This window comes from Diplotaxodon limnothrissa, linkage group LG13, assembly GCF_057381915.1.
Source record: "Diplotaxodon limnothrissa isolate DT_005_m linkage group LG13, D_limnothrissa_male_GT1.1, whole genome shotgun sequence".
In the NCBI taxonomy this organism is placed as follows: Eukaryota; Metazoa; Chordata; class Actinopteri; order Cichliformes; family Cichlidae; genus Diplotaxodon; species Diplotaxodon limnothrissa.
The window spans coordinates 20,434,868-20,462,381 of NC_140608.1; the positions used below are offsets into that span (position 1 = coordinate 20,434,868).

General features: G+C 41.3%; 1 protein-coding gene across 2 annotated transcripts; it reads right to left on the minus strand.

The window, feature by feature from the left end:
- Positions 1–1,240: 1,240 nt before the first annotated feature.
- mymx (myomixer) lies at positions 1,241–27,514 on the minus strand. 2 transcript variants are annotated; one of them, XM_085368842.1, is made up of 34 exons: positions 26,877–27,514; positions 26,254–26,343; positions 24,878–25,021; positions 22,178–22,324; positions 21,515–21,706; positions 20,528–20,614; positions 20,190–20,308; positions 19,973–20,087; positions 19,814–19,891; positions 19,597–19,712; positions 18,405–18,567; positions 14,863–15,008; positions 14,678–14,774; positions 14,209–14,358; positions 13,806–13,955; positions 13,048–13,304; positions 11,852–11,987; positions 10,991–11,185; positions 10,514–10,666; positions 9,426–9,643; positions 8,911–9,094; positions 8,671–8,826; positions 8,129–8,485; positions 7,753–7,872; positions 4,077–6,008; positions 3,517–3,651; positions 3,349–3,423; positions 3,182–3,268; positions 2,985–3,076; positions 2,796–2,881; positions 2,653–2,716; positions 2,351–2,565; positions 1,752–1,898; positions 1,241–1,649 (listed from the first exon to the last, which is right to left on the minus strand). In XM_085368842.1, the coding sequence occupies exons 1-34, from the start codon at positions 27,366–27,368 to the stop codon at positions 1,384–1,386; spliced, it is 7,161 nt and encodes a 2,386-aa protein (XP_085224968.1). In that variant the 5' UTR covers positions 27,369–27,514; the 3' UTR covers positions 1,241–1,383. The 2 variants fall into 2 exon arrangements, with proteins under 2 accessions (XP_085224968.1, XP_085224969.1); XM_085368843.1 differs by lacking the exon at positions 7,753–7,872 and having other exon boundaries at positions 26,877–27,513.

The following is a 27,514-nucleotide window of genomic DNA, read 5'->3' on the forward strand; positions in this document are numbered from 1 at the left end:
TTGCAGGGTAAAATGATATAGTTTAATGTGTATGTGCAGGCCTAATGGTACAATCATAGTATGTTATGAAGGTCTGCATGTAACTAGTGCATGTTGAAAGTTATCAAGGACAGAGACTTCAAGCTCAGCTCAGCTAATGTTTCCACAGCTTAAACTGCTCCCAAAAACAGTTCAGCCATGGTAGTCTCTTCCACTTGAATTAACAGTTCAGCAATTTTTAGCCTCTGCATGAAGTGTGAGGACTTTCAAATTTGAAATTAAAATTTCAGACGCAGCATTTGCACCTCAGCTGATATGAGCTGCTCTTATAGATCAAACACAGCCCATGCTCATACTTATGTAGGTCCTATAGGTCATCACACATGGAAATAATTAGCATTTTAAGATATTTTTTGACTTTGCAGTTTTCAGTGTATTTTCATGCGCACTCTGTGTTCAAAGCCATCTGTTTGAGGCATCTTTTAGGGAATCAGTAGATATTTTGTAATGCTAAACAGTGTTGCAAATGCTTTATGCATGACTAATTATGCAGCCATGTCTGCAGAGTTCCTGGATCTGGTGCTTCTGAATGATGTCAGGTTTACATATGCAAAAATAAGACTAATGATCTGAGGATAATTTTAGCCTAGCTTGGCCTTTAATCTCTCTATTCATCTAATCCCTTTTCTCTTCAAAGCCTCCCGAGATGACAACAAAGCTCCAGCAACAGAAATTTTAAGCAAAACTGTCTTAGAAATGATTTCTTTTAATCACAACCACAGCAAGTTTTTTTTATGTTTTATTATTAATAGTCTCTGCTACATTAGTATCTGTATCAAACAAGCTCGGCAGTATCAAACTGCTGATCTGTGGTTATTAAGTAAATTAGTTTGGTGCACCACACACACACAAACTCATACACACAAGCGCACACACATGAAACATGTGAAACAGAGGAGCTGTAAAGATGTAATAGTACAACGAGCATCGTGAGTTGAGGATATGGTGAATACTTGGTCATAACCAGGTCAAGATGATACCACTGGGATTCTAAACAGACCGTCTGCTGAGCAGGTGGGTTTCTATACAAAGATTACCAAAAAAAGAGAAATACTACTCAAACAAAAAGAAGGAATACAGATTTAAATCTGCAACTACACAGTGCACACATACACTTTTCTTCTTTTTGCTTGAACAAGAAAAGCGAAAAAGAATATAAACACTCATAAAAATGATTTAATATAAGGACTTTCAAGCCAGCTAAGTGATTTCTATAAAATCCGTCAAAAATAAAACTGTGGTATGTCTTTTAATCATAAATATGGTCAGTAGTAACTGTTTTTAATATGTGCACTGCACATTCGAAACTATTTTTTCAATCTCTATAAATCATCATCGATAAACTCAGAGGTCCCTTTTCCCAAAGAACTTTTTGAAGACAGACTTGTTGCGTGGCCGCGGCAGGCTCACGTAGCTCCTCAGAGCTGCGTCCTGATATTTGTCCTGCTCCCACCCAGCCAAAGCCAGCAGTGGAGGCTCAGAGCTTCTGCTTGCTGATGCGCTGTCTGTTGACTTGTCTCCCACCACCAGAGTCACACAGTAGTTGGAGCCTGTTTCCAGGCCTTTGCCTCCAGGGGTGCGCAACATGGGTTTGATCTTTTGGTAAGTTGCTGCAAAAAACACCAAACAGAAAACATTAGAAGACAAAAAGAAATAACACAGATATTATAGATTATAAATGCTAAAATGTATTTTACTAGTTGCATACTAACATGAAGTAAAGGAGTGGGAGCGACGCTTGCTACTTAGCCAGTCCTGACCGCTGCATAAAGGGGAGTGGGGAGAGGAAGAGGCGTTGTCTTTGAAGCCTCCAGAGAGTCTGTGAGTCATCATCTGCTTTAAGCTGCCTTTATCAACATCTAGGAAGGGCCAGAGAGAACATTAAAAATAGGACTAAAGTGACAGAGGAGCGAGGAAAAGCAAAACCCTTTATTGTATTAACACCAGTCTTAGTTATGTTGTTTTAATATGCAAGTAGACAATACTTTAGCTCCCCCTAGTGGTACCAACTGTACCTGCAACAACCATTCACTAGTTCTTTGGTTATCCAAAGCCGTGAAATTAAATCTTTTATACTACATTAGCTGATAAAATCATTGCACTTAAAATAAATCAAATGTAAATTGTACGTAAAACAATAAGTAACAGAGTGCATCCTCTAACCACCAGCCCAGTGGGACTAATCAGAAGCCGGCGGTGGAGAATGGGGTCTATTTTATTCTGTATTGCCGTGTGCGAAAGTGGGGCAGAGGTATTTGTTAAACTGGTCCCAGATAAATGCAGCTTTTGTCTGCACAGCAGAGGCTCTCACCGCAGCAGCCCGCATCTGAGGATGAGATTAAATGTTCATCCAAACGCTTGAAGTGACTCTGTGTCATGTGATTTAACTCTCTGGTGAGGACAACAATTTCTTTGGTCTGGGTGGTACCCGGTGGGTTGTGCCTGGGAAACAGTTGGGTGACATCATGTTGAGAGGAACAGTGGCAACCGTCTGGATCATGACATCCAAAACAGAAGGGGGGCTTTCTGTGGACAAAAGAATTGCAAGCTATTATTTTACAGAAATTAATATCAAAGATTTTGTGTAATTCAAATTATATGAAAGCATCTTACAAGGAACTGGGGAGATCTTCATTAAAAGGGACACCTAATATTGAAGACCTACACACTGTCTGACCTTTAAAAACACACACAAATGAATTAGAATAATAATACTGAACATTAATTCAGTGTGAGCTGTGAAATAACTAGTTTACCTGTGCTTGCTTGTATCTTCATCATCCATTTCTTCATCATAAAGCGTGAAGATGCATTAAGCAGATATTCAGACCCATCACGGAGCCTAAAGATCAGAAAACACGATTTTTACCGTTCCAGCTGCTGGAAAGGCATCACTGCCTTTAAATCAGTATATTTCTATTAAACAGCAGCTGCTACAATCTGACCTTAATCGAAAGCAGTTGGGTTTTTTGGTGTATTCTGGGAAAGGTAAACACTCTGCTCCCATGAGGTTCAGTGGCAGGCCACATGCAGAACTCTGCAGCACAACACAGTGTAATCATCAGTGACCACATTCTATTTACTTCAATTATTAATCCTCACTTTTCTCTTGGGCTCCTTTTGTCGTGATTTCTTGGCTTACCCTCAGAGTCTCCTTTCTATCCTGGTAGAAGCACAAGGTGTGTCTATATAGGACAGCGTGGTAGGAGTTCCAACCTCTGGAGGGTGCCTGTGAAAATAAGATAAGAGTGTGTAGTGCTGACTGCACGCTTTACATTTGCTGACTGTGCTGGCTTAAACATTTCTTACTTTCTTCCCTCCCAGCTGCAGCTTGTGCTTCCTCTCAAGCATCCCCTCCATAGACTGCAGCTCAGGTTTTCCACTCTGAAGGGAAGTGAATTAATTCAAAAAAATCAATGAAAAAAGAAAACTCATAGAAGAGCCCAGATTTCCATTACAGACTGCAGTAACACTCACTGAGGTGAAACAGTGCCACCCTGAGGCCACATGCTCCTCAGGTTTCTCCAAGTCCTCTTGGCTCTGTGAGGCTTTCCTTTGCTGACAGATCCCATCCAAACCCATATGAACTGACAGGAGACTCACTGACGGGTCCTGTTCAGGGTGAGAAGATATAACTTTTTAATGTAGCTATACTGCCTTGAATACCTACAATGCAACTGGGGTGAGAGCAGTATACATGCACACAGTAACTACACATAATGTGCAAGCCATATTGACATACGAAAGTATATAAAGTATATGCCATGTTTCTACTACATCTACTACCATAAAATCTACTATCCTGCCTAGCACTAAGTCTCTAGAACTGCATATACTTCTGCTTTGATTTACTTTGGCTTTGAATTCATTTGTCTTTGTCTTTTCTTTTACATAATGAAAAAGTAATTAAATCTATTCCGTTAAAAACTGTTGACACACTTGTCTGTCTGACCACCCACCACAATGTGTGAGAAAAAATTCTTTTTGTAATTTCAGTATAATCTCAGTCATGTGGGATCATCACACCCTGACCTCACCTTCAAGCAACCTTTGTGCTCGTCTGCCTCCGCCCCCACCTTTGCCTTCTCTACCTCCTCTTCCTCCTCCTCATCCTCTTTGTACTGATAAATGTATCTCTGATTGTCCCCTACATCAGGTAGCTTCACTGGATCTGAAGCAGTCTCGTTCACTGTCACTGAAGTTTTGCTGGCTGGCTCCCTGTTAGGAAAAGCTGCCCAGGACCTTCTGTCTCCTATAGACAGTGGAGGAAGGTGATCTTTGGGACTCTGGCCCTTTTCATAACCCAGCAGGTTCTGAATGTGGGTGGGCAGTTTGAATTCAGCCACAAGAAGGTTGGGTGCCGAGGCAGTGACGAGGTTTCTGTAGAGCACAGTCGGGGTTGTATCTGAAGGTGTCTTTTTGGCTTTGTCTAAAGGTTCCTCATTGGGCTGGTACATGATGTCTGAGCAAATGCTCTGCCTGTAGTTAGTAGTCTGGTTCCAGATGTCCTCTAGCTCTTCCTCCTCTTCCTCAAACTGCTGGTGATCAAGGTGGACAGGCTCTGTTTCTATCACTGTTGAGCGTGAAGGTGGACCTGTTGAATCATTTTCTCTTATTTTAGTGCACTCTGTACCTCCCACTTCAAGAGATATAAGCTTCCTCACCACTCCTTTAGGCTGCATGCTATCAGAACGTGGAGCATCATCTTTGCAAAGCTTGAGACTGCTGGAGGTGGAGATGCCAGAGTCCACAGAGTCCTGTCGAACACTCTTTGTTGACTTCAGATTGACTCTCATGAAGGAAGCTTGGCTTGACTGAAGTCCAGGACTCTCTTCATGAAAACTGTGGGGTCTTGCACATTTGTGGTACTGATGTCCATTTAAGTCTCTAATGAGTGTATGAACACTAAGACACTCGTGTTTATGTATAGCTGTAGTGGAGGTGGAGGTTTGGTTCACATAAATATGCAACTGTGAAGGCTGGACAGTCCCATCCTTCTCAGCTGTGCTGGTTTTAATCTCTGACAATGTTTTGTCCCACTCCTGTTTTTCCTCCTCACAAAGAGCCACCTGGGTTTTAGATAAATCATTACATTGTACAGTCTGATCCTCATCTTCCTCCACAGAAGGAGAAGGTGGAGGTTGTAAACCGCTGTCCACACCAGGAAGATGTTTCCCAAGAGATGTAGATAGCTGTGTCTCAGCAAAGCTGCTTTCAGCTGAAGTGTCATGCGTGACAGTGGGAGTGGGTCTAGTCTGTCTGAAAGAGCTCAGGAATGTTTGTTTGTGCGAGTGAGGGTCTGGATCAGTCCCGGCTACTTTTTTTGATTCTGGAGGGGCAATAGTAATGATGTCCTGAATGCTGGGAATGAGATTCATATCTTTAGGTAGATCAAAACTCAATACAGAACCCAAGGAGAGGAACCTGCAGTGGCTTTTCACCTGACCTGCTGTGGGTGTAGTGGTGGGTCCTGCTGAAACAGCATATGGAGTAATGCTGTATTCCCCTGAACACTCTGTATCAATGTCCTTCAGCAAAGGATTCTTCATATAGGCAATGGCTTCTACTCCATCCCCATTCTTCTTCTTCCTTCGACGTTCCTTCAGTGGCCATGTATGTGTGTCGTATGTGATTGTCTCAGAGGTACAATGAGGCATCCCATCTGTTTGCTCCTCAACTCCCATGATTTTCTGGATAGTGTGTCTACGCGCGTCTCTCTTCCTCTTCCGCTTCTTGCCCATTCTCTTGATGCTGCTGAAGATGGAGCTGCCTCCGTTCCCTGTCGTGTTGTGGAAAGTTACGTTGGTTCCCTGAAGTGCAGGTGCTGAGGAGGATGGCAAAGAGGAGGATGGCAAGAAAGTCGGGGAGGCTGAGGCTGTGGAGCGGCTTTTTTGGCGGGGCAAGGTGATGCTCTCATACACAGGGGCCGCAGCCAGGTTGTTATCCTTGACATGCAAGTAGGTACTTACCTATTAAAAAGAGAAAAAAGTATATTAGGTATGTGTGGAAGCTCTTATATTAGTGAGATTACTGTACTAAAAATGGTTAACCATAGACTCATGCGTGCTGCAGGCTGAAGCCTTGCAGCCCTCTGTGAGAACAAGAGCTGTTTTATGTGTTACAGATGGACGATGACATGAGAGCAAAATTGACTAAGACAATGATCGCACACATCCAAGAATACAACGGATTCAGGAATGCATGAATCTGACACAACAATGTAAATGTATTAAAAAATTATCGAAGACAAAAACATTAGATGTAAGGACAAAGAACATGAACATTATTGCAACTGCACACTTACAGGACTTAATCAGAATCATATGTGGCTTCACATGCCGTCATACGCAGCTGTAATGTCTTGACCTTTCAACTCTGTGACTAATCTCTTGTTTCTGTGGAAAGCCCAGACTATAAATCATGGTGTGCAGTCTGGGGGCTTTTCTTCGAAGTTCAGCAACAGTTCTCTGTCTAATGACTGAACCTCTGCTGGCACTTGAGAGAGCACTCATGCTGCGAGTCATTTTGGAGCATGATTTTCATATGAAGAGAGGATGAGGTCACTGCTTTCAAACAACTTTAGCACAGCCGCGCAGTCAAACACGACCAGGTTTATATCAGGCTTGTAGTGAAATGACAGCAAAGAAGAGAGAGCTTCTGTCAACGTTCACTGTAGGTAGAAGACTGATTGTGCTCTTCTTACTCATCACCCTCATTCTGTCTCTGTCAGCAAATCTTTTCAGTTTTAAATCCTGGCTCATTTAACAAGTTGTGGCCCAAAGAAGTTTAACAGTAAGAAAAAGCTCAGGTTTTATTGTGTGATTTTCTGGTGGGAACTTAACAATTCATCTGAGTTTATACAAGATGAGCTGAAAAGGCACGATGACTGCTGACAGATTACTGCAAAGACAGACTTGCCAAAATACACAGATTTGTTTTCAGTGCATCAAGATTACTGAGATCATTCCTCTTGCTTTTAAGGCTGGAATGCATGATGGAGAGCAAAACTGCTTTAAATATGGTAGTGAATACTGCAAAGATAACAGTTTATTTTCGGTGTAAATTCCCAAGAAATGTAAATCAACTGAAAAACTTTTTATACACAGATTTTGTACAACTTGTGGTTTGGGGTGTATTGTTATAAATCTATTGCAAGCATTAAAGTAAATTATAAAAGTTACGTAAATACAATATTTTTTTCCTGAAAACAGAACATTATTGTTCACCTATTGAATGTCAGGTAGATCACTTTATTCATTACGTTTATATTTTTACAAATGGATTGTAAAAGTAGCACCTTTCTTTTCACATCCCATTAAAAATCATAACAGAAAGGACTACATTAAAAACAGAATTTATTTGGTTTTAGATTTTCATTTACGACTCTAGTTAAGTGGGGAAACTCTGAGTTTTAATAGTAAAACAGTTTGTTTTCTTTTCTCACTTTTCTCATGTTAACTATAAATTTTCCAGCCACAGCGACTTTGGAGATGGTGTCAGTATGAATATGATAGCACCTCGGCCTGACTTATTTCCCGTTACTCTTATGTCTCACTTACAGCGAAGGAAACAAGCCAGGGAAGCTGCAGACTGGCTGTGTCTTGTAACAGATTAGTAGAGCATGCTCCCTTAAGAAAAGAGCTACACACGGCATGCAGTCCCAGTACACTTCGAGATGCAGCATGCAATGCCAGTTCACACCGCGCAGTTTACCTCATTTGCACTCTGCCGATAAATCTTTCTCTTTCGCTTTAAACTACCCAAAGTATTTTCCAAAAGCCCCTGGCAGCGCCTCCAAAAGTTTTTATAGGCAGAAGATTGAGGCACAGTGGGCTGAGGGAGAAAATGGGGAAAAAGGAAGATGTGAAGGCCAAAGGAGAGAGGGGAATGAACAGCAAGACAGTCAAGAAGGGAGATCCCATGCAGTGTGGTTTCAGGGAATGCGTGTTACTGCATTAACCTTCAGGAACAGTAACAAATATCATCTGTTTCAGTGCTTCTGGGAGAGAAGTGAATGTGGGCATTAATAGTGACGCCCCATATTACTGTGTAGCTGCTTATAGTGTGAAATGATGAGTGCGTCTCTCACCCTGTGGACAGGCTCAGAGGTCTCCTCCACTACCTCTTTTGTCCCAGCAGGCAGGTCAAGTACCTGAACCTGGCTGTCCCCTGTGTTACCAAAGCTAAGGATGAGGTTGACTGTTCCCCCTACAGGAGGGCTGCTGCCCTCTTTAAGCACCAGCACGTTGGCTTTAGGAGGATCATCCTGGGGTCCAATGCTGTTCATGATCTCATACCCATCTTCTGATGGCTCTTCTTTATGTTTCTCAGCATGACTGGGCACCAAACACAATGGCTGGCTATTTCTTGCCTTTGTTGTGTCTTCAGTAGGGGTGACAACTGGGGATTGATGAGAATGGAAGGGCTCTGGCTCAGGAGCTGAATTCTATGTATCATGGAAAGAGAACATAAAAACACAATGGTTTAGAAACACTTTGAACTACAAATATTTGTCATTTTATATTACAATTTCCACTTGTCAAAAACATACATGCACTGGTGCTATATTGTTCTCCCCAGCCTTCATTCACTCATTCTGTCTCTACAGTAAGTGTCCCTCTGCTCATTTACCTCTGTTGATGGCGGGCCCATTGTCGCCTCAAAGTAAATGTTGTCCTGTGAAGGTTCCTGTCTGCTCTTCTTGTGGAGCCACTGTTGCTTTTGAGCCCTCCAGTGTACCAAGATCCACCCGAGCATACTCCTCAGTTCCTCCATACGCTCTCTTACCTGTAAGACATTAGAGTTCGTAAAGTAGAACCAAATAAAAACAAAAATATATTCAAAGAAAGTCACGTGTGAAACCCTGCTCACCATTTGTGTGAGGTGGTGCTCCTTGTCTAAAAGATTTTTGCCTGTGGCGGCCAGCTCATCAAACTCCTCAAACTTTTGCTCAATTTGCATATCCAGCTCTGCAACCAGTGATGTCTGCCCGTCTTTCCCAAAATGCAAGGTGGTATCTGAGAAAATGCATGACCTGGTGTCTTCTGTCCATGAGCTATTCAGAGATCAGGTTGGGGTGGGAGGTAGTGGAGGAGACAAGCAACAGGGCTGTGAGAAAAACCATACATTCACAAAGCATGAGAATGACCAGGCTCTCCCTGGTAGGACAGACATTCATTGCCCTGTCACACTCAGCCCAGGAAACTTGCTCTGACCTTCTCAGCACATCTTAAATTATACACTTCCCCAGGGACCTGTGCTTGACAATGAGAACATCCTGTTCTTTCCTTGATAGATGTTGTAAGGGGCAGATGTTCTCACAAAAGTTGATTACGAAATAACTTGAGGCCCAGAAAAGGGTCACAACATCCTCACGCCCTGCTTACATCATGGCAAGGTAGCTCCTGAAGAAGTCCTGGAGCTGCGCAAACTCTTTCAGACGTGATTTGTTCTCTGTCACGCTCTTTCCCAGCTCGTTCCAGGCCTGCAGTGTAGCCTGAATTTTTGCATCTAGTACGTGCACTCTCTCTGGGCACAGATCCTTCAGTCGAGAAGCCTGGTCCTGCAACTCCTTTACCTCCTCCCTGATGATTTCGTAGTCAGTCTGTGGAGAATCACAGTAAGAATCTATCATCTCCCATCAAATCCACTCACTCAAACAGCCTGTACCAATTGTATCTCTGACTATGACCTCATCTCCATAGCTTAATGCATATTATTCAGTTAGAGGCCCATATGGTCTACATATGGGCTGCCACGCTATAGCTAGCTTGCAGTTGGAATTTTTTTGTCCTCCTTTTGACGAGGCAGTAATTAATAGTGTTGAGGGTTCTCTGGGACCACTACTTCATAACGTTTCTCAGCTACAGTAAGCCACAAGAACACTGAGTTGTAGATGCTTGTCTGCTGACGGCACAGTTATTTCAGTTTGGGAGATTAGGTCATTTCTGCTTTTCAAAGGTATCAAGTACAGACAGCTGTGTGTGCGTGTGATAAACATAACACTGCCCAGAAAATGACTCACACAGAACTTTACCATCCCCAACTTCACATCTCCAACCCTGTGAACCGTGGACACTCATACACACCCTACCAGATTTGCTCATAAACACACACATACACTTTGAGAGCTAACACAACAGTGACTCATGCAAGCACAAATAAATATCCCACGGGAATAACAAACTTTTGCTTGCTCTATGTAGCTTGCTCATAGCACAAAGGAGAAAAGGCAGGCTTTTTTTGTTGTTGTTGTGAAAAAATATGTCACAACAGGAAACAGACTGTGGAACAATGTGTTGGAGGTGACTATAAGACAGTCGGGGTTGGGGGGACTTCCCTTTTTTTAAATACACAGGGCAAACTGTCCATAATCCAACATCAGTGTAATGGAATACTGGACTGCATTACCAGAAATGAATCATTTCAGATGTTTACAGCATAATCACAACATGTGCTGGCATCTTTCTCTCACCTCCAGGTGGTCCTGCTCCTCCCGCAGAGCCTCTAGGCCACAGCGATCTGGCTCACACTGGATGGCCATGTCTGTCTCCTTCTCCAGGATGTCCAGGCTCAGATCCTTGCTGAAGCACACGCACTCCTCCACGCGCACTGCCAGGCTGGCATGCTGGCGATGCACCAAGTCATCATGAGTACTCATAGGATGTTATTAAGTCATTATACTTCAGTGTACATTATTTGTTTTCCAATGAGAGCCACATTGCAAATTAGTTTAAAATGGTGTCATGGATTCCCCTCCAGCCATCTGCGTATGTGCTTTTTTCAAATGTGTACTTTTTTTTTTTTTTTTTCTTAAACCAAGAGTAAATTGAAATAACACAAAAAAACACATGTGAGGGGGAGTGGTGGCCTGTCTTGGGCCTATTAACTCATTCACTGCCATTGTGTGTGTGATATATATATATATATATCTAAAATCTCCTCTTCTTACCTTGCTCATCAGCTCCTGGATAGCCTGGTCGTGGCTTTGTGACCGACCTCTTTCTCTCACTGTGTCATTCAGCATCTCTACAGCCTCTCGTAGCTCTTCCACGGGGTCTCCCATGGTTTCTAACAGAGGCTCACCACTGCCGCTGTTCTGAAGTGTCAGCAAAGTAGGAGCTGGGGAATTTTCACTGTGGAGAGGCTGTTAGGTACAAAAAGAGTTACTATTCATTTGCCAAGTTCAACTGAATTAAAATGGTAGTAATGTGAATGAGAAAAAGTAGTAGTGCATTGCAATACTGCCACTCCTGAATTTATAATTTAATCTAAAAATTCTTATACTATATTATTTTGATTAATTCATAGAACACTGTCAACAGTTTTGATAAGGACTGCTTTTAGTTTAAAGCTGTTGTAGAGTTCATAAAATGGATTTATATTGTGTTTGCAGTGTGGCTGTAACTCAGGTGGTGGAGCAGGTCACATACTAATGGGAAGGTTGGTGGTTTGATCCCCGTCTGCTCCAGTCTGTTGCTCTCCAATAAATCCCTCAGAGTTTGAATGTGTATGAATGTTAGATAAAAGCACCTACATAGAAAGAGCTTAGAAAAAAGTGCTTGTGCGAATGAGTGAATGAGGGAATTTGTGTAAAGTGCTTTGAGTGCTCAGATAGAGTAGAAAAGTATATTTAAGAACCAGCGTACTTACCATTTAAACTACAGATTTTCAGGTAGAATGCAAAATTTGACAACAAACTAAAGCTACCTGTAATGCTAAAACTGGCTACACATGCACAACAATATTTTTTTTTTATTAAAACTTTTTACAAGCGTATCCTTTAAATGCCACTATTGAAAAATTTACCTACCTGCCCTAATCTGTACTGACTGCCACTGAGATCCTGGCTTTCCTCCAGCTCCACACGTTCCAGGAACTCGGTCAGCATGCGCGTGTCCTGCAGCTCAGAGCTCTGCTGGGTCAGGGCACTCTGGACACGGTGGTACCTGGGAAACACAAACACCAGCAGGGATGTTATAACCAAAAGTTACACCTAAATGGTAAACCACATCCACATATACAACCTTGCATCCTTCAGCAGAACCACATTACAGAGACCGCAAGCATCTTACTAGGTGACTCGTACCGTGCTAGAGCACTGCTTATGTTATCATATATCATGTGTCACATAAACATATCCTGTACTTTAGTGCACTGAGGTACCTCCACTGTGCAGAGTTTATATAGGAAATGGTAAAGGGATCTTTTTGAAAGGGTATTTTTCCAGAATAAATGACCCTTACATTGCTTGTGTGCACTGTTAAATAATGACATCATAACAAGTGTCTTTCAGCTGCTTAGCGAGAGCCTCCTGCATCAACAGGACCTCAGACTACACAAGTGGCCATCCCTACCCCATCTAACACCCCCACCCTGGAAACACTTAAACTGAGACCTTTCCACATCTGTATTTTCTTTGGTCAGCTTGGTGTTCTTTACAGAGTCTGAACTTCTGTTTATAGACACAGGTATGTTGGGTAAACCAGCCAGCATCATAAGTTTTAGTGAGAGTCCATGGCAACAACCTGTCTTTCAAGGGCCAACCAAAAAGAGAGGCGTCATCTTGCAAACACGGAATGGGTGACTCTGACACACACTGACAAGCTGTGGGTGAAGTGCATGTCAAAACTCTGGGGTAGACCTCACTAAGTGCTGCATGAATCACAAATGAATAAACTTTGGCCGTGAAATGATGAGCACATGGAGAGATATTTTTGCCAACTTAGAGAAAAATCTATGGATATATTTATATATATATTTGTGGTTTATGGGGTGAAACTGTTTGTCTTAAATAAGAACTGGGGAGCTTTATGAACAAACTCTTCCATGTTGGATTACAAACATGGCAAGCCCAAACCTGTGACCTCTTGGAAACACTGACTTCCTTTATTTCCTGACCACAGTGATGAGAAAAACCACCAGAGTCTCATTGCTCAGATCCATAACATGAACTTTCCATGATGACAAATATCAAAGGGCTACCCTTGACCTATCTTTCTAACATACTTTTTCTCCACCTCCTCCATGCGTGCCGGTAGCCCTCGTGTACGTGGGTGGCTGTGACTATGAAGGCGGTCCACCTCCTGCCTCAGAGCACTGAGTTCCAGGCTACGGGATGCCACCTCTTTCTCCAGCAAACGGCTTTCCCTCTCAGCCATGCTCATTGTTTCAGGGTCACCGGCTAAGACAGATTCCTTCATGGAAAGCTCCACAGACTCCAGCCAGGCCTCCAAGCTGCCAAGGGCCTGGAGCACTTTCACAACCTGTACAGAACAGACATGGAGAGGTTGGGGGAGTGCAATTTATGTCTCATGTTATAGAAGTTTTCCTGCTTTAATTTCAAGGTGATTTAATGCACAGTTTAAACTACCAAAGGCACTGTTCAAAGACAACAATAATACGTGGAAGTAGTTGCTAAGACTTACATGACTCATGGTTTCCAACTAGGTCATCAATCTGGATTTGCAGCCTCTTTCCAAGTCATAATCAAATTATATCTGAGCACATTTTATATTCCTTGGATTAGCCTTCATAAAATGTTGTGACTACATCTCAACAACTCAGCCAATTAAGGTGATAAAGTAAACAAGTTTCTAACCATGAGTGCATGCATACAGCTCAGGATCTGGCTGAACAGAAAGCTTTTAGTAGGGATAAAAAGGATCCAGGATAATTTGTCATAATCATAAATTTCAACAGAGAAGAGAGAACAGCCTGTGAACTATTTTCTTTTCTTTAAAAAAAAAAAAAAAAAAGAATGTTACCCTAAAACCCAGCTCTTCTGAGGCCTGGAGGAAGACAGCATTCCTTTGGTGTCTCTTCCTCAGTTCTTCCCACAGGACTTCCAGCTGGCCAAGGAACTCCTCGATCTTTGTGCTTCCCGGGTGCTGTGCCCGGACCAGCCCGTGGCCCTCCTAAGGAAGGTTCATTAAAGTGATGAAAGAAAATTATGAATAAGAAATGAAGTGGATTTTATATTGTAACTATAGACTAATCTAAAGCTTTGGGTAAGTAAAGTTGTCTCAGACGTGATGTCAGCTCATTGATTAATAAACCAGACCTGCCAAGAAACCCAAGTTGCAAAATGTGGGGAGATTTTTTTAAAGGAATTCATTCAGTGCTTTATTTCAAGAGAAACTGTGAATGTGACAGTGGGCTTCAGTTTACCTTTTTGACCACCTCTATCCTGGCTCGGTTGTTAAGGATTTCCTGCTCAACGGTTTGCTGACACCTCTTTGCTGCTTCCAGCCCCTCAAAACTGGCTATTGAACACACCTGTGTAGCCATGGACACGTTGTCTTTGAGCCATGACAAAGTCTGAGATGGAAAAAAAGCAAAGAGAGTAATGAGGAACAGTTTACACATATGATTTAGCTGCTGAGGCTACAGGAAACCACATAAACAACTTCTAAGTGATAGATATGAGTTAATGCAAAAATACATGGCCATATTGCGGAGTACAAATGCTATGCTGACAATTAACAGCAATCACTTCTGATGTTGAAGGCACAGTCCTTACTGCCAGCTAACCTGTTTTTGTACTTTTAATTGTATGTGTGGAGCATGGAAACAGTTTTGCAAATTGATTTCTATTGTCGGGAGAATAGTGGGTGTGACTGGCAGGGGAAGTAGTCACCTTGTCAGCAGACACAGTGAACCTCTGAAGCTGTATGTGAAGCTGTGGGTGGCCTGGAGAGGGGGTGGCAATCTTGGGTTCTGTTCTGGGCTTCCTGCTGCAAAGAAAACATAGACTCCAATTATGACTTACATAAAGACCTTTCATTATGTAAGATGGCGAGAGAAGCCAGGCAGAAACGTCACCTTTCCCCCTTCAATTGATTTCCGACGATAGCATCATCAATGCAGACAGGGCTGTCTCTCATTGGTAAAGAGGTGTGGTTCACTGATTGCTGCTCCTGGCTTTGGCAGCTCTGTGTTCGTCTACCACTCCCACTGTCAGCAGTACTCTGTGGACAAAGGAGTAGGAAAATCCAAAAGATCAGCAACATGGTGTGTGAGTAATGCTTGGCCTTTGCTGAATTAATGCTGACAGGATGATTAAACGTCTCAGAAAAGGGGATTTCATGCTGTGAACAGTCACTAGACAATGAGGCGTTGCTGTAGCTCAGTACTAATGTGAATGTTACAATGTGGCTGGACGCTGGACAACATGGACAGCTGCCCGGAGTTTCTCCTGTAAATGACACAAAACATACTCACAAAGGTTCGCTATTTTTAGTGAAACAGCCCAGACCAGTCTCAGAGTAGAAGCTATTTCTGTTTGACAGCATCAAACTTTTTCAATACTAAAGATGGCAAGAAAGGTTTAAAAATGTGAAATTACAAAATGAATGAGCACAACGTTACTAACATATGTTAAACCACTCTGATCATAAAAAGAGCCATTGTAGATAGAAATATAACCCTCAAACTCCCATGCCCCTGCTCCCATTTAAAGCAGCAGTGTTGTTTCAGCTTTAGACAGTGATTTCCATGGTCATCCACCCCGACTCTGTTGAGAACTCTGGAGTTTTTAGAAAGGTCAATGCCACAGCGATCAACCTTGTCTATGGGCAGAAATATATTAAAGACGTCAACAGCCACTAAGCTACTTTTACAACCATATGAGTATTTTAAAGGTTGGCCAAAGGGCTCTACTGAAGAGTTTCCAATGAGAGCCACAAGTATCTGGACTGCTACATTGGGCTATCCTGAGTGCAGGTCTTTTACCTTCTTCATCCTGCTGCGAGCAGCTGTGTCCTACAACAACATATTTTCTTTTAAACTGATGTTTTCATAATTATGTATATGTATGTATACAAATATTTAATTCAAGTGTTTTAGGCTGTTTTTTATTGCTTTATTCGGTAATTACTTCTTGATGTTGGTGCTGTTTCTAACTATACAGTGCTATACATGTAAGTTTTTGATTGCTTCTCTTAACTAAACCAGATGATATATACTGAATATGAAATTATAAAGTTATGGAAGCACTTAGCAATGTGCCATAGCAATTATACAAAAAATACAAAAAATCCATTTATAACAGTGTTTTATGGAGGGCCCTTAATTTAATCATATTATTTTCTGACTGGGCTTATAGAAAAAGTGAGGCAGGGAGCAAAGAAAAGTGTCGCCTCCAAAATTATGCAAAGTGCAGTAAATTGTAGGGGTCTAACATCATTTACCAACATGCCAGTCATTTTATAGGCCAGGCTGAGTTTCATAGAGGCAAATTATAGGCCCATTTATGTGCTAAAGCAGTAGAGCTAAAAACCTCGTGTCAAAGAATTTATAATCATTGCTAAGGTCTCCTCTGCAGACAGGCATTTGCTTCTGTCTTTCATTTTTGCAGGGCACTCCACTGTAAACATGTCGTGTCGTTTCACTTTGGCAGAATATCAGCTACAGAAAAAATAGCCGTTTAACAATTTGGTATGTCATATTTAATGGTATTCTGTGCTTTACCATCTTATCCAATCATTTACCATTTCAGCATACTGTTCACTCTTCCTTCCTATCCCTTTTCTGCTGATCTCCTCTCACCCTGTGTGTCTTTCTGTAGTGTGCTATGATGTCAGCCAAGAACTATCACTTAGCAGCAGACCCATCTGGTCTCCAGCAGTAGCATCTGGCTACAATTAGCCAGAGAAACAGATGATAGCCATGTTTACCTTCAGAAACAAGAGGCTATATACGGCTAAAACAGACATGGATGCATATATTGAAGCACGTACAGACACTAAAACCTTTACAGCTAATTGACTGAATTATTGCAACAGAGAGAATAAATACATTGTGTATGTGCACATGAACACATATGCAAATGTGCAAATAATTCACAGTCACTATTAACCTAAAGATCCATGTAACTGCGTCATTGCACCCTTAAAAGTAATGGGCTCAATTCCATACACTAGGGTGCTGTGAAACTATGTGACAAATTACTCTTACTGTTTTAACAGGTACCTGTGCTTGTGCTTAGCACTGCGTTTGGCCTTTAAGGCTCCAAGCTTTTTCATGGAGTGTCTTTTTAACCCTTCCATAAAACAGTGACAAGTAAAGCTCCCATAGTCAGTGTACCCAGGCAACTACTAACTCCTAGTGCAATAAAGACCATTCTAACCATTCACTCAAGGTCGTCCTGCATGCCATGGCAACAAGATCAGTGTTTGTAGAGCAACAACTGAGTCAGGTTTGCTGCCCTGATGGGCTCCTGTCACAGATGGTGAGATGCGAGAAAACATGAGTAGAGAAATTTACTGAAATAGTAACATGAGAAGAATGGAAAGAATGAAGTTTGCTTTCTCAAGTATCTGTACTTTCTGGCTTGACAAAGTTAGGACATGGGCCCAGCAGGGATCAGAAGTGCTCAAGGTCAGCGATACAAGAACAGCTTTGCTCTAGGCTAAACTCAAACAGCCACTGTAATCAAAGAAATGTAATGCGCTAAGTTTAAAGACTAAATATTCACATAATTACTGGTTTTAACCACACTTACATTTCTGGATAATCAGACTTTCTGTCAGGTTTATGGGCAGTGCGGTAACTATAGGAGGACCCGCGAGTTCAATAAAGTTCCTGTAGGCCTCCAAGACAAGGAATGTCAAGTCCAAGGAATAAACATACTCTCTAGAATATTCACCCTGGACTGAACTATGGACCCTCTGTTAATATAGTATTAATTCAATGACTGTACTTTTGTTAGAATGGTTGAAAGCCAAGATATTTTTCTACCATGAAGTGAAATTTTGGAGGGAAAGGCTTATTTGCTCTGGCGCACTGTTCAACCATGTTGTGCAGTCAGGGCTTGACATTTTTCATGGAAACTTATGTAATTCTTGTGCCAGCACAAATAACACCTCTAAAAGCTCTTCCTGTGTCTCCTACAGGGCAATATTTGCAACATTTGAAGACTGGGGCTCTTGTTAGATGATACAGAAGGTGATTGGCAAAAAATAGAAAACACAGTTACATATTGCTTTTTTTCTCTATAGCACTGATTTAAGCACAAAATTGGTATTTTTGCAAACCATCTTATCACGGAATTCTCCAAAACTGGGACATCCGATGATATAATTAAGTAGAGGGAAGATGGAAAACAGTATTTTGGGTGCCAAGAGTAGAAGCCACTGCTTTACAGCACATCTGTCAAATTCTATTTTGGAAAACTGTGCTTTAGCTGTATATCAGGCAGTTTCCAAACCAAAGGACGAAGTGCGTCACTTTCTGAGGCCACAGATTTTGTAGGACTGAATGGGGCTGGTGTCATCTTTTGCCAGCACTGATGGAGTTGTTCTCTCCTACTTGGGAACCACAATGTGGTTTCTCCAGTATTACAGTGAAATACAAAAGCTACTTACAGCACAGCCTTTCAGATGATTCTTCTCCTCCTTCACCTCCTTTCCCATGATACAATTTGCCTCCATTCCCATGTTGCACTGGGGTTCTTGGGCCAGTGTCAGGAGGTCAGAATCTTCCCTGGTGAAAGTGGAGCCAGAGAGAGAGAGCGTGGTCTTGTCACTCCTGCAGGGTGAGCAGACCAGGAGGTTACTGTAGTACTGACAGCAGGGCTTCAGAGGCCAGCGATTCTTTCCAATTATGGCTCTGAAGTTTCATGCCAGTGTTTGTGTTGTTTGATTAAAATAGTCTTGAAAAGCAGCTGATAAGGACGGCATGATGTAATATTTGGATCTCAAGATAGGCTACTAACATGAGAAAGTTTTTGCACATGGATGTCAGAAGCTCTGACTTGCACAATTTACAAATTTTGCAATATTATGATTATAATCATTATTATTATGATTATTTCACCAAATGGAGTAATCCATCTGTTTAACCTAATGGCCTTCTGATACAAAAATTGGGAACTTGAAACAAAATATCAATGATTTTGGTTGTAGTCATTAATTTGATACAGCTTCTAGCACCCTAATCAGTCTAAGGATGCAAAAGTCTGGATAGTTAATAAAAAGAAAAAAAAGTCTGGCTACATAGTGCTTGTAGTTACAGTAACAATAAATGTATTTTACACATTCTATAAAAAAATAACTAAATATGCTTGTAAAGAAGTTCTACTCAGATTTAGCAGACTGTTTCAGATGACATCAGGATTTTAATAGTAAGAGGTGAACAAACCACGTTTTCAACTTGCAGTTTTGCCAATACATTATTCATGTTGTACACCTCTCCAAATTCCAAATCAGCACAGAAAACTTCATATTCTAAACTGAGAGGTAAATGATAATCTGTGTGCTAACTGGTCAACAGACACGGCAGACTTTTTCTTTGCTTGTAATTTTTCACAGATTTAAACCAAAATTAGACGCGGATAATCAGAATGAAGAGAAAACTCTTCAGGCAGAGCTCATTTTCATTTGGAAAACTGTTTGGTTCTCCCAGTGCATACGTCTGACGTCAGTAACAGTAGGGTAATGACAGAAAAAACAAAGTTCTAACTCACTGGGTAGTTGTAAAGGACCAATTATTGAGTGAAATGGTCCACATATTTAAGGCCACCAAAGTTGTTAGGGTATCCTTGGCCTGTTGGCGTACCTGAAAAGCTTCTGAAGAAGTGCCCAGCAATCCTTCACCTCACTCTGCTTCCGTGTGACACTGGCAGCCAGGGTGGGACGGAGATTCGACAGCTGGGATACACTCACATCAAGCATCTACCACACACAGGCCTGCAGGTTAGGTAGAGAAGGCTTCTGCAACACACTTTCAAGATCTGACAAAGCAGTGCTGCTTTAAGTGAAAAGACACAGCTTACCATGATCTGACTGGCGATCTCACGCATTTCTCTATCTCCAAAGCTGTCCACGTCTTTCAATACAGACATGTTTTTCCTCTAAAAGAAGGGACACTGTGAGTGGAAGAGCCTCTCAGATCTAATATATGATAATATAATTAGGTTTTCAGGAAGTTTTACCATGCTGTTTATAGCAAATAATATATTATCAGCCTGCTGGTAAAATGAGGACACTTCCAGGGCCAGATGAAGATTTTCATGGTAGTTTTTCAGATGCGACTGCATCTTCAGCCACCTACACAAACAGCAGACAGCAGCATAGAGAAACTCAGTCTTCAATTAATCTTTAGATTGGAGGTGTTTCATGCAATTTTTCAGTCAAATGTAAGTGACAAACATTTTATTGATGTGTTTCCTCCTGCTGGATATGTTTTTGCTATCTGTCTTCCCTTGTTTCTCCAGTTTCAGTGCCAAGTTGTTGATTTCCTCATGGAGATTTCTGTGTAGCTGCTCATCCTGCAGGGGAACAGGAGAACACAATCCAACTATGACCTCAGCTGTCTTTACCATACACTGATGGAGACAAATTACAGGCAGCCATAGATAAATTACTGGAAAACCTCTACAAAACTGTAAAGGAAGCTATTAACATATGGAAATGCATATATTTTTACCACAGGAATGTTGTTTATAACACTTTTATCAGTGTTCGGGTAATTATTAGTAGTAGCTCACCTGTTTCAGATCTAAAATTCTTCTAGTCAACTGCATTTTGTCAACATTTTCCCCCAGGACATTCACCAGACACTGTTCCTCTTCCTGCTGGCACACATAAAAGTCAGTGTTTATAGCCCCCATTTGTTAGGAACCCAACCATTATTTTTTTTTCAGAGGCACCAGGATTAAACCACATTACCTCTGCTACCAAGCAAGATGCTAAACAGAAATAGCCTTCAGCATGCAGTGAGGAACTCTGAACTTGATACTAAGGGACAGAGGAAAGGATGAGTGGAACGTAATGGAGAATACGTCTCCTAGGGTGGATGTTTTATAGACTTCATAACCAGCATCCTCCATTACAATCCCACAGGTCCATTATCAATCATCAGTTCCCTTGTGCCAGACACGGACATGAACAGAGAGATAAACATAGGCCTAAAATGAATTAGATGATTGCTTTTTGATAATGACAGGCAGATGTTTTACACCGGTGAACATACACAAACCAGAGATGTCTTCAGGATACTGAGTTAATTTCCTGTATTGGAAAGTGCTGTTTTTGTGACTAATATCTTGACAAATGTTGATTGGAGCTGCCTGTAGACTCAGATTTGCCTCTGGGCCAACTGTTTTGGCATAATTGTTGAAGTTGGAGAGCATTATTAACTGCTGTTTTTTAATATGTGGATTGCCTGCTTTGATAAATACGAAGGGGAAAGAGAAATGTAGGGAGATTACAAAGGTGATGTGAACAGGATAAGAAAAATGAAACATGTTCAGGAATTAACAGTGAAATACAAAACATTGCAAAAAAAAAGAAAAAGAAAACGTAAATTACATTTTACCCTGTTGGTGTTGAATTTAAGAAAATAAGACATATTGAAGGAAATACCTGCATCGTAAAGACAACCAATATTACAAAATACTTTGAGTTTACCCAGTAACCCACAAATTTTAGTTGTATGTAGTATAAAAGTAGAGAAAGACTGATATGTTCCTTACCTTCTCTTTAATCCATGCCTCCAGCTTGTCCACCTTTTTGTTGAATTCCTGCAGGTTCTTGGCTCCTCCTAGGGCCCTCATCTGATTTGCAGCCATCTGTTTGAGGGTCTGCCACTGGTCCCTGAGCTGACTGAGCTGCTTCTTTACCAAATCAGATGTGGGATTCAGTTTACAGATCAGCTGCTCACCCATCTTTTAAAACACACAGAAACACAAAGACATTGTTCATTTGAATTGTCACCCAGAGCAGAGGCAACACATCTGTCATTCGTGTTTTGGATATACTCCTGAAAACTCTCAGAGTTCTGCTTCTGCCCTTGCCGGCCTGTCTGCCGAGCAATGTTAATTATGACCAATGCACAATTTCCAAACATTTCTCCTGTGGGAGAAAGTATAAACTGGCTTGACAGAGTCGCCTGGAATACTGAGGTTTCCTCTTTTCTCTTGCCTGGAAGTGCCTACCATTATGTTATGTGTTATATGATTTGACAGGCTCTTTTAACACCAAACGCAGTGATTAATGGTTACATTCAGATGCCCATTATGTGTTAAAAAGTTAAAATAAACATTTAATTTTGGACATAGGGTGCTCAGATGTGCTTGTTTTGGTAACTCTGTGATATTTCAGTTAGTGTCCAGTCTCATCTTGAATAACTTTCCCACCTGGTTGAGTTGAATCAGGGTGTTCTCAAAGTCTTTAAGATCTCTCTGAAGTATTTGTGAGGCGTCTTCCCAATCCTCCAGGGGGCAGCACTGAATATTACATCCGTCCTTCAAATCCTGTAGCTTGCCTTTGATCCACGCCTCAGCCTACATCCAAATTACAAACACAGGCAAAAATGTCTCAGTCATGCTTCACATTGTTATTCACTAATATGTTTGCTGACCTGAATCTGAGAGTGTGTGAGACTGCTTTACACACTTCATGCTGGTTTAGGGAGCATGTATTCAGTGCTGTTTGGCCAAATTTTCACAACAATTTGGTGATTTTTGTGACAGTGACAAAGTACAGACATGACAAAAACTGATTTTGGACCCATAAAAGTGACGCAATGCTTCCTTGTACATGTGAAAATTAATGGTGAAGACTGATTTGTACATTTGGACCAACAGTATATTCTATTTTTTTCTTTTGCAGCGAGTCATTTCACACCTTAAGCTGATCTAGAGCTTGGATTGTGAGATATCATCTGCATGAAAGTACACTAGACAAAAGCAGTCATCATTTTACATATCTAGCAAAGACCGAATTTTTTTCCCCCCGTCTTATTGTAATACAGCATACAGCACATCAAGCACATCAAGACCAGCTCTTTGTTCTCCAGTGTCATGTTATACAGAGCAGAAGTTTCTCTTGGCAAGGGCCTCGACTCCATTGCATAAGACTTTGTCTTGCAGAGCAGCCTTTTCTGGCAGCCTTCTGTATGGAGTGAGAAGGCCAAACCAGGTGGCCAAAATCAGAAAGCGTTGGAAAGTACGTGTTTGTTTTCTGCAAAGAACACAGCATGGAAGTCAGTGGCCCGCCTAAGTTACAAAAACTAATAAATCAGCTCAGGTTCTTCTACTTGTCAGACTGATCCGGACTTTTCTTTTTTTCACAGCGCTGCTTTTGTGTACGTCAACTGACAGTTACACACACAAATAAGTCATCATACCTTGACATTACATCAGAGCATTATTTCCCAAGGAATTCGGTGCGACTGACATTGAATAATAAACTCTGTAGCAACTCCACTTTAAAATCAATGAAACATCAAGACCGCACATGACACATCCACCAAACAGCTTTTTGCTCTAGATTAAAATATGATGTCACTGCTCCCCAGAGGAGCAAGTCATTAACTTTACAAGGCCCCCAGGGTAACGGGCGTATTTCTGGTTTCAACAGAAGGAAAAGAGCTTGACAAAACAGGCCTGCCCCTATCTTCTCACACTGGCTCCCATGGCATTATAATGACCTCATACAGGAAGTCTATGATTCCCTTGTTTCTTCCTGTCCACTCTGCACAACAATGGTCTGTTCAAATCATACAGTTGGGCCTTAGTCTAGCCACAAAGAATAGAAGGACTGCAGTTTAAAAAAAATATGGCCACATAAATAAACATTGCAGTTAATACATAACAAATTTTAAAATAAATATAAAAAGTTGAAAGAAATCTGATTTTGGAATTTATAGAGAAAACAAGGACAGTTGATTGACAGTTATAAAATATCTATTAACGGGCCACATTTTTTACCTCTTTTGTAATGCAACTTGGCCCAGAGAACATTGTGGGGGTTGAAGTTTCTCTATTTCTCTATCTTGAAAATGAAATGGTGAAAGGCAAGATATGTTGCAGAGCAGCCTGGGAGACAGATGGCTCTACACAAAGTCCTGCTGCACCATGTTGTGACCCGCTCCGATCCCCTAGCTCGAACCATCGGGGGCCATTAAAAGTCTCTCCCTGGAAGGCTCACTTCCACTTTGACAGAAATGTAATACTATAATAATACATTTTCATCAGCAATAGCAGTCAACCAAATCGCTGTAAAACAGGCAGGTCCCCAGGTACCTAAACTTCCACTTTTATAAAGCCAATTGTCAAAAACCGTGAACATACAAAAGCATCCTCCACTGTGTCCAATGGGTCTAGTAAGCTTGTTAATGTGCTACAAAGCTTTTAACACATACATACATCATATTCAAATGTAATTCTTTTTTTTTTCTCGCCTATCACTTGGATGGTTGCTCGACAGAGGTCTGATGGCAAAGCCAACTGCTGGACAAAAATGTCCCTCAGCCGAACTCGCTGAAAAATGTCCTTGTGTGTGCTGGGGTAAACGCAGCAGTGAGATAACACAACCAGTTGTGCTGCTTGGCTGAGTCTCTCTGAGCAATAGGCGTGAAGGGATGGAGCCAAACAATGATCTCATCCCCAAATAATTGCTTGTGGCGGTTTCCCCTCCCTCTCTTCCCTCAGCCGAACACAGCTCATACAGTTCTTAGGGACAAAATAAGAATCAGTACATATTTTGTTCTCCTCTGAGGGTCATACAACAGGCAATTTCCTTTCTGATTTTAACTGAACAGCATAACATGTTTCTTTTGGGATCAGCCCACTGTAGCTTGTGGTCTTTGTAGCATTTATAGATTAAAACAGATTCTGATTAATTAACTGTAAAATAAGAGGCTGCAAATTTACGAGAAGCTCCATAGAAAAAGTATCTCTTCAAATCTTTCCTTATTTATTAGACATTAGAAACAGACGGAGAGCAGGAAAATAAAGCTTGTATGTCAAAGAGTGAAAAACAAATGATAAACCCACTGAAATACCACGAGGAGCTACTGATGCTAATACGCTGGTATGCCTTCCTCGTGTTACCTGCAGTACTTCCTTGCTGAAGAGTGAGTTGCGCTGAGTGAAGCAGTCACTTGGAGGTGTAACAGCTGCCGACCCTTCAATCGGTGTGCGTGGATGGCTTTCTTTCCTCTGAGGCTCATCCTCCTGCGGTTCAGGTACTGATATCTGTGTGAGCATGCAACACAGAGAAAGTGTTGAAAACACAAGAGCAGTTTGTCTCCAACGTAAACCTTTTTTTTAAACAGATAAAACCATACACCAGATGATGATTGCTTCTGACAAACCTTTAAGAAAGAGGCACAGCTCTCCAGCAATATCACTTCACAATCAGAGGATGTCTAAGTGTCCGCTTACATTGATTATACCTATGTTCGCCATCCAGGCACATTAGAAACACATGGCAGACTGGCCCCAAGGTCTCTCTTAACAAAAACCTACTGTCAGCACCACGTAGGATGAAATGAACACGACTGGCACAAGTTCACTAATGGACAAGCATTCCTGCTGGTCCCCAATCAGGAAACATCTGGGCACAAGAGGGAAGCAGGAACAGGCAGATCCTCCAATGTTTTTCAGGCTTATGTGTAAACATGTCATCTTTAAAGAGCCTTGACAGATCACGTTCGCTCATTATTACCTGCACAGGTACAGGCACCAAAGCCACTTTATCTCTTGTAATAAGAACATTTTGACAACGTGGATGAATAATACATGAGCAGAGTAAACTCAAAGTATTGTTGTGGTAACAAAATAGGAAATTATGTGAAAAATTACTCCTTGTTTTGTTCTTGAAGGGGAATTAAGGCCATGGCAGTCTGTGTATTATTACAACCAGCCTCCACAAGTACTTCAGCTAGCCTTTTCTTTTGTTAACATCTACTCCTGACTTCATGTTTTCCAGTGGGCCCTGCCTCTGCAAGCTCTGCTGTTAACACAGCACTTCATCCGCAAGACGCAATGACTTCAGCTTGGAACCGGCCAAATCCAGCAGCCCACTAGCTTTACACAACATCCTACAAATATACTTTTAGTGTTTATTTGTTCTGTATAACGTGTCTTAAATACACGACAGCAAAATCAAGAGGAAACAACGAGTATTCTGGGTAGCATTCAACCAAAACACACTGTTCTTATAACTGGTTTTCCACCCCTGTGTCACTTAGCTTTAAATTTATAATATAAAAGCAGCTAGCTATAAAGAAACCCCCAACAAGGGCTAGCTTTCCTTTAGTCTAAATAAAACACTAAAGACAGCTGCTCACAGTAGCACAGTAAGTAATAACAAAATATTTTAGCCTCAAAATTCCACTTCTTTTACCACTTCTTTTACTCTAAAACATGTCTTTTAAATAATGCTAACTATTTGACATTAATTTAGCAGTTAGCTTGCATCTTACCTGTTGTAGGGATTTCTCTCTGTTCGCTTTCGGTCTGGTTTGTCCCTGCATGGGCTGAAATTCATCGCTGCTCTCTTTTTTGAGTAAAACCTAAAATATTAGGATAAAATATGCAACCGGGAGGGACGAGAAATGTCAATAATGAATGAAAAAAAAAGAAAGAAAGAAAGCTAGACAAAAATGAACGCTGGTAATTAACGTTTTACACGATGTGAAAGCGCACGTGCTTGTGACTAATTCCAACAGGCCTTTTCGGTTGGAGCTAGTAAAACAAATATATCTTCGATTAACAGCCATTTCTTTAATAACTTTCTGTTTTTAAAAGATCATGTTTAGATCATTTTCATATTCTACTGGAAATGTTATAATTAAAGCAGAACAGTGTTGGAAAACTGGCCTCTTCAAGTTTAAGGTTAATTATTTTGAAACTCTTTAAAATAGCCAATTTATCAAATATCCTTTATGTAACTAAAGGTATGCTACACATATATTTGACAAAAAATATTTATCTATATTTAGACTTTTTTTTTTTACCTTAACAACAGTTTTAATGCACTGCCATATTTTTTGAGTCATATTTTTTCTTTATTGTTAGAATTCTATGTGTGCATGCAGTCTTGTACCTTAAATTGAGAAGTGGGCTTATTCTCACAGCTCACACCCACTATCCTTGGCAGATGTACTTCTGATGTGCTGCTGATGTTGTTGTTGTTATTGTTGTTTTCAGATGTGCACCGTGTAATTGCAGGCTCTGCTGTCATCTTGTTCTCTGGCCTGTCTTTGTTCCCAGAGATTGTGATCTTCTTTATTGATCTGGAGACAGCAGAGGCAGAGGCAACATTCTGGTTCAGCTGGTCCTCCGCTGCCATCCGGTCTTGGTTGTGTTTCACGGGGGCTACCTGCTTGACAATCGGCGAGACGAGACAGGGTCCATGTGCACACACCTGTGATCCACTGAGGTAGAGCGAGTTCAGATTGTGCTGCAGCACACAGTTATCCAGAGTCTCGCCAGGCAGATAACTCTGTGTAAAATCCTGACATTTTGCCACAGCAGGAGCTGACAGCCTTGTCCCAATGGTAAAGGGCTGCACCTTCCTCACAATACTCTCAGACATGACTAGTGTCCCAATAAGAAAACAAAAACAAAACAAAATTGCTTAGGTCCAAATGAGCTCTGAAAAAAAGTCTGTTTCATCCCTTTGTGCGCTCTCCTGACTAAACAGTTGTCCAGTCTCAGTTCAGCAGTCAAGTGGAGGGTGGA